Source organism: Haliotis rufescens, unplaced genomic scaffold (genome assembly GCF_023055435.1).
Source record: "Haliotis rufescens isolate VD_foot unplaced genomic scaffold, xgHalRufe1.0.p SCAF_13, whole genome shotgun sequence".
NCBI classification, from domain to species: Eukaryota; Metazoa; Mollusca; class Gastropoda; order Lepetellida; family Haliotidae; genus Haliotis; species Haliotis rufescens.
In genome coordinates this window covers 39,510,555-39,521,685 of record NW_025963813.1, presented here as the reverse complement: position 1 = coordinate 39,521,685, position 11,131 = coordinate 39,510,555, and the positions used below count along the sequence as shown (strand labels likewise).

Below are 11,131 nucleotides of genomic sequence, written 5' to 3'. Positions count from 1 at the left end.
AAAATACATCCGAAGACCGAAACCAGGCATACATGACAAACGCGAAAAGTTGTGTCTGTTTAAATCATCAGTAAACTACACTCTGCTCTGTAACATAACTGCAATATGCTCACACGAGAAGCCTAGGAAAAGCCCAGTTCTTCTCATCCTCAACTGCCCATAATTCAACGGCGTTTTGATGGGAATTACCCACAAGGAGTGTGTTCCGGCTACGGATATGCGGTGTCATGTGATCTGTCCTGGATGTGCTTAATAATATGTATTTAGTAGACGCCGCGACTCCCTCCATCACAACTACGCGTAACTGTGCCTGCTGTTTGACTGGGTGTTGAATCACAAGTTGCAGGTGAGAATTTGTTTATATTTCATATTATATTATTTATTCAATATCAGTAGACAGCCTCTTTGTTAAACGTTAGTGATGTTTGTTTGTTGTTTAACGCCGCACTCAGCAATATTCCAGCTATATGACGGCGGTCTGTAAATAATCGAGTCTGGTCAAGACAATCCAGTGATTAATATCATCAGCATCGATCCACGCAATTTGGATCGATGACATGCATCAACCAAGTCAGAGAGCCTGACCACCCCATCGTGTTAGTCGCCTCTTAAGAAAAGCATAGTTATATCACGCAAAGCGCAGACTCGTTTGACACGTCAGTGAAAACCACAAGCACATATATGGCACTAATAGGCCAATAATAATTATTGGAGAGAACTGAATTTCATTTGCTTAAAGAAACAGGACGGGCGCACAAGTCCTGACTACAATTCCTATTCCCTAATTCACAAGGGTGTTTTCTGTGTCGAAGTTCAACATTTCACTTATTGCTGTTTCAGGAAATTTCAGATGATATTTGCTTTCATTTTGTGAAATATTGTCCTAAAACTTTTGACGGTAGAGATGTCGGTATATATATGGGTACTCCTGGTTTAAGTTAGCCCCCAGGAGCCCATGATTCTCGGAGTGTCGGAGTGAGTGAGTTTTATATTGTACGCCGCTTTTAGAATTATTCCAGCAATATCACGGTTGGGGACACTAGAAATGGGCTTCACACATTGTACCAATGTCGGGAATCGAACCCGGGTCTTCGGCGTGACGAGCGAACGCTTTAACAACAAGGCTCCCCAAAGTCCCCTATGCTTCTCGGAACAGGCAACTCAATGAATCACGACACCAGTCTCGGTGATGTGGTAGATTGCGTGTTCCGCGAAGGCGATGGTTCCGCGAGATATATTTAGTCCAGTCATTTACTGGATGACTTGCATACAGGTTAATAATTTGAGGAAACATAAAACTTTAACGCCAGAGAATAACCCGTCATGATTATCCGACAAATCACGAGAGGACACAGGTGCTCTCGAATGTTCTCGAAGGTTAGGTGTAGTATATTTGGGTTTAACGTCGCGTCCAAGATTATTGCACTTATATAGCGAGGTGCATGCACGTGTGTGTGTGTGTGTGTGTGTGTGTGTGTGTGTGGCTACTAGTACAAGTCCGGACTGATGCCAATTTGTAATGCTAGACCACTGAGATACCATGCCGTAGTTTAACATGAATACCCCACTCAGACACAGTACACTGACTCCGAGCCGACCAGTCCTTGTTTTAGCCCTTTAATGCCGAGCGCCAGACAGGGTAACAACAAGTACCATATTTTAACGTCTTTTGGTATGACCCGGCCAGGGAACGAACCCCGGGGCATCCTCTCTCCGGGCGGACGTTCTACCTCTAGACCACGAAGGCGGTCAGTTCTCGAAGAAAAAGCATGGCATGCCTTACCTGTAGCAGCAGCCACTCACACAATTTACAGATAAAATAATGTGTTTTGTGCAGTATTCCTGCCATGCGACGACGGCAAAGAACTTCCTTAAAGGAAGAAATTCAACAAGCTATCTAAAGTTACAAATATGTACAAAGAACGTAACGTAAAACACCTCCTTGTCATACAACCAACAGCAAAATGGAAACTGTGTGAGGAATGTCCGGTGTATCTATCTTTAGAGACAACGAGCCCTGGAGGAAGGGAAATGTATCATGAGAAATAACAATAGTCTGACCCTACCATTGTTGCTCGTGATCTGAACCCCTTATTTTTATGCCGTGTCGTTGTCCAGTAATAAGATATTTTTAATTTTCTACAACTAGTTTTAAATCAATCTGTGAAATATTGGTAGTTATTATACTGTCCTTCAGCGACAGTTTTAAAAAAAAGATTTATTAATGCCGACGTGAATTAAAATTAAACTCCCTCACTCATAACAATGGTCAGTTTATGTGTACCTCCTCAAAAAAGGTTGGCTGTTTGTTGTTTAACGCCGCACTCAGCGATATTCAAGCTATATGACGGCGGTCTGTAAATAATCCATTGATTAATATCATGAGCATCGATCCACACAATTGAGATTGTTGACCTGCATCAACCAAGTCACCGAGCCTGACCACCCGATCCCGTTAGTCGCCTTTTACGACAAGCATTGTCGCCTCTTACGACAAGACACTGTGGTAACACTTGACTGATTGTAAGTTTTGCCATTAAGTGGTACACATTTGAAACATTTCTTCTTAAAGTACATACCCGTGCTCGTGGGTTTCACCGAAGTGGTAAACGTCTGAGACCTGCATCACTTCGGGCTTTCCTCCCACATTAATCTGACACGCCGCGATATAACTGGAATACTGTTAAAAGCGACGTTAAACCCAACTCACTCACTCACTCACTCACTCACTCTTAAAATACATACTTCTCTTTATATCTTTCTATGGCTCGCGTTTCTTTTGGCGGTAAGTATAATGTAACAATTAACTGTGTACTAATTACATGTTTGAATATTATCAGATTTGCGTTCTGAGATACAGTGATGTAAGCATCTTCTACAATTAACAATTCATGTATGTAACAAAATACAAAACCCTCTGCCGGAATTGTTTGTGTGAATCAGTCGATCAAGTAAAAATGCCTGCGTGACAAGACGAATCAACTATTTATACCCGAAAAGAGAAACTGCCTCATTTTAGGAACAGTGCTATAACAGGACATTTGACATTTCTAACAAGCAGATACGCTAGAGACAGTGACTAGACTACATGTACGTAATCCGTATCAATCAAAGGTGTAAAATAACGGAAAATTATATCTGTCGGAGACCTACCAAATTATCAAGTTTTATCATTACTATATTTATTACAATGCAAATACTTTAGTGATACATTTTTCAGAGGATAGGGCATACACACAAGTATATTGCTTCCGTGTGTTAATGCAGGTTGTACTTGGCATCTTAGTTCTCAGTTTCATACCGGATGTATTTCTGAATTTGTATATGGGACCATGCGCACAGCATGACAATTACTTGCTATTCGTCAGTCTACAACACACATAACACGGTCAAACAACTTTGGGCACCGCTTTTGCAAGTTGTTTAGTACAATAATGTTTTATTAAAATCTATTTCAGTTTGTTTTCACCATTTTCCCTATTCCATGCATGTCTATGTTGCTACATCTTTTGGCTCATGTTCCCAAGGATTATAAAACACTTTAATGTTTCTCCGTCCTAATGTAACGTTATAACATTCCAGGTCATTACCATCATCTAATACACAAGAGATGATACCAAGACATATTTAATTCGGTTTTATGGTCTATGCGGTCTTACAATTGATTTTATTAGTCTTTTAATCTTATGTCTAGTACATATTTTCACAAACAGGGCTGTTAGCTGATATAAGGAAGGTAACATCCAGTTGAATTCCCAGTTGACGTACTTACTTTTTTAAATCAAATATGAGGACTGTATACGACATACATTAGTCTCTTAACGACGTTTCTACAATTAACATTTTGAATAAGCCGTCAATATGCCAGTTGTGACCGGGATGATGGTATGGTTGCTGTAGCAGACAGATTGACAGTCGGTGGTACGTGCGTCACTAGGTAATTAGTACGGCATTGACCTTCTTGATTGTTACTATACTTTGAGGATTTCTGTGGCCAGTGGCGGACGTAATTCAAACTCCTTCCACACTGACACCGCATCAAATATATTTGTGTACCGATTACATAACTCTTATGGACAGGGTGGGGTGGTAGTTCACCGGACGACACTGTGCATATTGGGCGGCTCCTTTGATATCTCCTCCAAACATACTTTTATAGAATGACCCCATTAAACGATGATACACATCTCGTTGAATATATCAAGGCACTAATTCATCTTTCATAAACATTTTTTGTGCCTTTGTGCTTAATATATCCACATATGAACGAAAATGTGTAAAACATGTATCCACATTTTTTCTTCCTTGGAAACAGCATGTTTATTTTTGTAAATACCTTTGACCGAGACTGGGTAAAGACCGTAAAGTTTCTGGACTTTTGGGTTTCCAGAATTAAAATGGAACGCGTTATATATATATTTATCAAGTTTTACTAGTATTATTATGTTTGTGCTTGATCAGATTCGAGTTACAACACAATATGGTGTTAGGGTAGCACAGTGGTTAAAGCGTTCACCCGTCATGCAGAAGCCTCAGGTTCGATTATCCCACATGGATGTAATCTGAGAAGCCCATTTCTGGCGTCTTCTCCGTGGTTTTTGCCGCAATATGACAAAAACTTAGTGTATTATGTAACATATGACAGAACCACATTTATAACGGAGCATCCTAGATGACAAACGAACACATTATGGGGTACATCTCATATTAGTATTGACAGCTTTAATTTGCTTTTTGATTTCAGCTAAGATGCTACTTTGCGTCCTGTGTCTGTTCCTTGGCTGCCTGACTCTGTCTGAAGGAGGACATCTCAACATCAGCTGCAAGCCTTGTGTGTGTAGTGTGGCATCAAATGGAAAAATTATCGCCAATTGTTCGGACAAAGATCTATCTTACATCCCCGAAACGATTCCAAATTCAGTATCATACCTGTGTTTGTCTCATAACAGAATTAATCCTCTGTCAGGTCGTTGGTTTCAACGGTTCACCATATTGGAACATCTTGACCTATCCTTCAATCAACTAAAAAGTTTGCAAGTGGGCACTTTTATCGGAGCTACAAACCTGCTACAACTGAGTCTCCATGGAAACAATCTTCCGCTAAACGAGACAGCATATCCAGACGGGATATTCAGACAGCAGAAAAGATTGCATACTCTGAACATTGGACAGAACAGCAAGGTCGCAGATTCAGTGTACCCAGATAAAGCTCTGAGCGATCTTACTGCTCTTCGGACACTTGTCATTGATGGTGTACGTAATGCCACGTTTGGGAATGGATTTTCGAAACTCAAGAATCTTACTAAGCTTACGGTATCAGGGGAAAGGGGCTACTGTTCAATTCAAAAGCTGCTGAATACATCTTTCCTTCACATTCCGTCTGTCAGGTACCTGGACATCAGCAAATGTGGAATCTACTCTATTGAAACAAGTGCATTTTGGCCACTGAGGCATATTGATACTCTAGACATCTCCAACAATCAGTATCTAGGATTTGATAGCCTTGGTGAAGCTGGATATGGGCTTCGGTTTTCATCTCTAAGAGTATTAAAGATCAACAGGATTGTGACAACATTTGCCATAGGAGTTCACATAAAGCATCACAATATGAGGTATTTCACTGATCTTAATGTAAAGGAGATCTATATAGATTCAAACAGAGTGGAACTGATCGATCAGGAATGCATCAGACTTTTAAAAACTGTGGAACTGGTATCCATGAAACACAACAGAGTGACATTTGGATCCTATCTCCTGAGTCTGAATGAACTGACAAATTTACGTAAAATCCATGTTGAAAACCAGTACGCATCTAATATCCCTCTTGTTGATGCTGGTACAGTCCCAACTCCCTCCGAGAATCCTAGGCTGCCTTCATCTGAGGCTCAACCAGTGGTTCAATATTCACGAATATGCACGCGTGCCTGTGAGGCAGAATGTACCAATAGCTCTTTGTGCTGGAACTATCATAATAGTTATTATTACAATGCAGAATATGAAAAAAACATAATCATTGACTTAAGTATTAAAATACTGCTACCTCCAAATGTAACATATGCAAATGTTAGCAACAGTAAATTGAACTATCACATTGGTGAGCTTAACTTCAATAGAAACCAACTTAGAACAGTCGATTTATCCCACAATGTCTTAACAAGGTGGATAGGGCCATTACATGAATCTCACACAGTTGAATACCTGGATCTCTCTGACAATTACTGTACATATATAGCTCCAACATTTTTCATGTTTGCTAGTGGCCTAAAAATCTTAAATATAAGTAGAAATTACCTCTCAGTGGCTCTTCAAGCGGACAGAAATGGGCAGATATTGTTCAACCAATCAAACTTGGAAGTACTAAGAATCTCAAATAATCTTATTCGGGAACTGCCTTCATCAATATTCAAGAGACTTACCAGACTTCAGGTTCTTGATTTAAGTTGGAACATGATGACCTCTTGGACTGTTGAGATTAGCCACATGACGCACCTCCATACCTTAGACATATCGGAAAACAGATATGAAGACATACCAATACAACTAACAGATCAAATTGACCAAATAATGATTCATAGAAACGACAGTCTTCACCTAAGCATCAAGGGCAATATCTTGAAATGTGACTGTCCCACTCTAGACTCATTAGAGTGGATTACCAGGCCATATATTTCCATAAAAGAACCTGGCAGTACACAATGCAGATTATCAAATGGGGAAGTTATTACATTTTTAGATATAGGAGATGTTGTAGTGAAGCTCCGGCTACGATGTAAAATTGTAATTCCTCTGATATCCTCAGCAGTGGTTGGAATAATATTTTCCATGTTCATATTTGGAGCTGGTATGGTATACCGATATCGATGGAAGCTGCGCTATCTATACTACACCACTAGACGGAAGTACAGAGGCTACCAGAGACTGAGAGAAGGTGAAGACCATTTTACTTATGATGCCTTTGTTTCCTATGCTGATGGAGACAGAGGGTTCGTTATCGAAGACATGCGAACTGTACTGGAGAGACACTATGGCTTGAGGTTGTGCATCCATCACCGTGATTTCATGGTTGGGGAAGCCATTACTGCCAACATCATCAATGCTATTCAGTCAAGCAGGAAGACCATTGCTGTTTTGTCACCGGACTTTGCAAAGAGCGCCTGGTGTGACTATGAAGTCCACATGGCTAAGCTGGAGAGCATCCACACTGGAAGAGACGTCCTGTGTGTGTTGTGGTATACTGACATACCCGACACGAGAATCCTCAGTAGAGATATCCGGGACCAGATCAATTATGACACCTATATTAAGTATCCAACAGTTGAAAATGATAAAAGGGAGTTTTGGGAGAAGATCAAAGCTGCAATTAGCTTCTAAGACTGATTCATATGCCCCTAGAACCCTCAGCAGAAAGGGATTGCATTGTACTTATGTTAAGTGTGATCATTGATGCTGGCAGGATATTATCAGCAAACATGTAATCAGTTTCACAGCAATAGTGTTACAAATGTGCATCTTGCGTGAATTGCAAGTACAGAGCTACTCGCTGAACTTGAATATACTTCATTGATATTTGTTGTGATTGGTGATCAGATATGGGTAAGGCCGTGAGGATAAAAGTGTGCATCACACTAAAATAGGAAAGAGAAAACATTTATTAGTGGACACTAGCTGTGTATAGTTTGATATGAAATGAGAATGAGTCTGGAATTGTTTGTATTACCATCGCTGATTGAATTATCAGCAATGTTAGCTCCAAACGTTCTCACAAGGAGAGAAACGTTTGTACGAATAAAAAGTATGCAAAATGTAAACTGTCAATGCAAGAGAATAACCATCCTAGAATTTCTGCCGAAAAAGATTCCATTTGGTACAATAGCTTTGGAATGTATATGAATGGGTCACACAAAATCAGTGATGACACTAGGTGAAAAGGGGAAGCATGTTCTGCCCTACCGGAAGAACCCACCATTCATACAAATTGCATAAAATAGGAAGTGTCAATTGCATGGCGCCGCATATCAGTACTCCTGTCATGCGACGTCAGCCAAACCACTTCCCACATGCATGCCATAACATCCCTGATATGCTGCCGCGACTACACACAGCTTGGCAAGGCTGGCTGGCTGGCTGGTTTGTTGTTTGCGTGCGGCGTTAGACAACGAATAAACAAACATGCATCAACCAGTTCAGCGAGCCTGACCATCCGATCCTTATGCTTACGTCAAGCATAGTCGCCTTTCAGGGCAAGCATGCATGGGTTGCTGAAGACCTATTCTACCCCGGCTCTTTATTGGTCGCTTGGCAATGTGCTACTGCCGTACTGGTGAGTCAGGCTCACATCATGATTTTGTTCATGGATCATGGTAATCTTACCTGTTCCTGTAGAGAGAGGTTGCGTTAGCACATTGTAACCTCACAGGTGAGGTGAAATGGGGTTTAACGTCGCGTCCAAGATAATTGCACTTATATAGCGACGTGAATGTACGTTTGTGTGTTTGTGCGGCTGCTTGTACTAGTCCGGACTGATGCTGATTTATAGTGCCAGCTCACTGAGATACCAAGCCGCAGTTTAACATACCCCACTCAGAGTTTACTGACACCGAGCCGACCAGTCCTTGTTTCAGCCCCTTAACGCCGAGCGCCATAAAAGTACCTTAAGATTACCTTAAATTAAGAAATATGTTAGATGTTCCAGTGGGAAAATGTATCCCACATCCATTTGTTTTTTATGAATAAACATAATTTCGAAGGCATCTTTTCTTGATAATGTTTGTAAACAAACACATAAACGAATGAATACATTCATCGCAAGTAATAGCAGAAAGGTCCACGGTCACATCCGTCATCAGACAGTCACATTTTACATGCCAGTGTTAAGAATCACGTGTTTAACGAAAACTGTTGAACGAAGAAACTAGAAACTGTATGTGCCGAGAGATTAAAACTGCCCAAACTGTGCAGCAGACGGGACTGCACACTAAGGTTTAGATTGCTATCCTCGGGTGGCCCTTCGTGATACCCTCAAATAGACCTACATGTATGTTCATCATGAAGGCTACTTCTATTTTAAAAACGATGACTCAAACATCTTAAAAAATGCTCAGTTAAGTTGGAGGGGATGTTTCTTTCGATCCAATCTCAATGCGGTATTTCTTCATGTAGTTTGATTACTGATCCTGAATTCAAATCTGAACTTTACAGCTAAATCATACTGTACAAATCCGTTTGAAGACATAACATTCCAAGCGAAAAACATCATATTTGGCACTGAGTGTACTCTTTGAGGATTGATTTGTTTGAGAGACACAACAGAAATAAATGATCGAATCAAGTCAGCCAGAGAAGATCGAGCATGAACAGAACTCTTTGCAATCGGTCCTCAAACATTTGAATTCTGTAAATCACTCTATCTTTTGCATGAAAGTTAGGATATTAGTGACAATACACCATACATACAATAGCCTTATATGCAGTCGACCTTATAGAATGTCCAGAGAAAATAATTGTATTCGACTGTTGTGTACATCAATGCAATCGGGATTTAATGACAAAATAACAAACGAAATGCCAAAGTCAATGTATTGAGTCTTTTCTGGCATCTTAAAGGCGTCGATGCAGCCATGGTCACAAAAAAGGAAGAGTGAGTGAGTGAGTGAGTTTGGTTTAACGCCGCTTTTAACATTATTCCAGTTATATCACGGCGTGACAGCTTAATGTGGGAGAAAAGCCCGAAGTGATGCAGGTCTCAGACGTTTACTACTTCGGTGAAACCCACGAGCACGGGTATGGTGCTGACAAACCTAGAAACATATCATAGGTTTCTGGCGTGTCCAAGGTACGCAACTCTGCACAGCGAATCGCGGCGCCTTAGACGACTGGGCCACGCGGGCCCCCCAAAAAGGAAGAAGAATGATACTTTTCATTTTAAAGAGTTGTGGCCTCTCCTTCAGGAGCCATTCAGGCTGTACAAAGTAAGAACAAGACCGTAAAAAAACTAGCGAATATATCCTTTTGCTACAGGCTTAAACTGTATCACAGAGAGTGAGTGATTATCCCCCTTACCCGAATAGCTCTATTGCGCACTACCTTTGCAATGTATCGTATGCCTATTCAGGCAGCCAGCGAGAAGGGTTTCAGGGAGGAATTGCAACTTATTTTTCAATACGATTAAATACCCGGCTTCTAAAGAATTACTTTGTTCAATAAACAACACATGTTGGTTGGTTGGTTGGTTGGTTTTTTAACGCCGCACTCAACAATATTCCAGCTATATGACGGCGGTCTGTAAATAATCGAGTCTTGACCAGACAATACAGTGATTAATTTCATGAGCATCGATCCACGCAATTGGGATCGATGACATGCATCAACCAAGTCAGCGAGCCTGACCACCCGATCCCGTTAGTCGCCTTTTACGACAAGCATAGTCACCTTTTACGGCAAGCACGGGTTGCTGAAGACCTATTCTCCCCCGGAATCGAGTAATAGGAATGAGTGTGTGAGATCATAAGTTTAAGTCGCGTCAACAACATATGTACAACAACGGGTTTGACATGAGAAATTTATAATTAGTTGTCATAATAATCACATGTATGGTGCTTGCTGTGCAGATTTGAGCACAGTATTGTTCAAGTAGTTCACTCTATGTAATGCATGATTCATACCGTTTTCGGTTCTGCATGGTTTATTGCTTTGACAGTTATTTCGACAAAGATTTGACAACCATGTATGCGCTTTGCTGCTGGATGCATAGGAAATCAACAGGATGGACTGTAGTTTGCAATTATTTTCCCAACCAGTAATACGGTTGCATGATATATTCACGACATTTGGGTTGAACTTAGAACATTCTTCTAAACATACTTCGAATCTAAACCAGCAGTAATCACAACACAACCTAAAGTAAATAAACGGAACCGCACACACGGGTAATGGGTGAGTTGGGTTTAACGCCACTTTGAATAGTATTTCACTTATATCATGCCGTGTCAGCTTGACGTGGGAGGAAAGCCCGAAATGATGCAGGTCTTTGACGTTCACCACTTTGGTGAAACCAACGAGCAAAGGTATTAATGCTGACAATATAATCGGGGCGAGCCGGAATTCGAACACACTGTCATAGGTTTCTGGCGTG

At 40.8% G+C, this 11,131-nt stretch overlaps 1 protein-coding gene across 1 annotated transcript; it reads left to right on the top strand.

The window, feature by feature from the left end:
- Nucleotides 1-268: 268 nt before the first annotated feature.
- LOC124116524 (toll-like receptor 4) lies at nucleotides 269-7,808 on the top strand. The gene is made up of 2 exons (XM_046477882.2): nucleotides 269-346; nucleotides 4,745-7,808. The coding sequence occupies exon 2, from the start codon at nucleotides 4,750-4,752 to the stop codon at nucleotides 7,369-7,371; it is 2,622 nt and encodes an 873-aa protein (XP_046333838.2). The 5' UTR covers nucleotides 269-346; nucleotides 4,745-4,749; the 3' UTR covers nucleotides 7,372-7,808.
- Nucleotides 7,809-11,131: the final 3,323 nt, after the last annotated feature.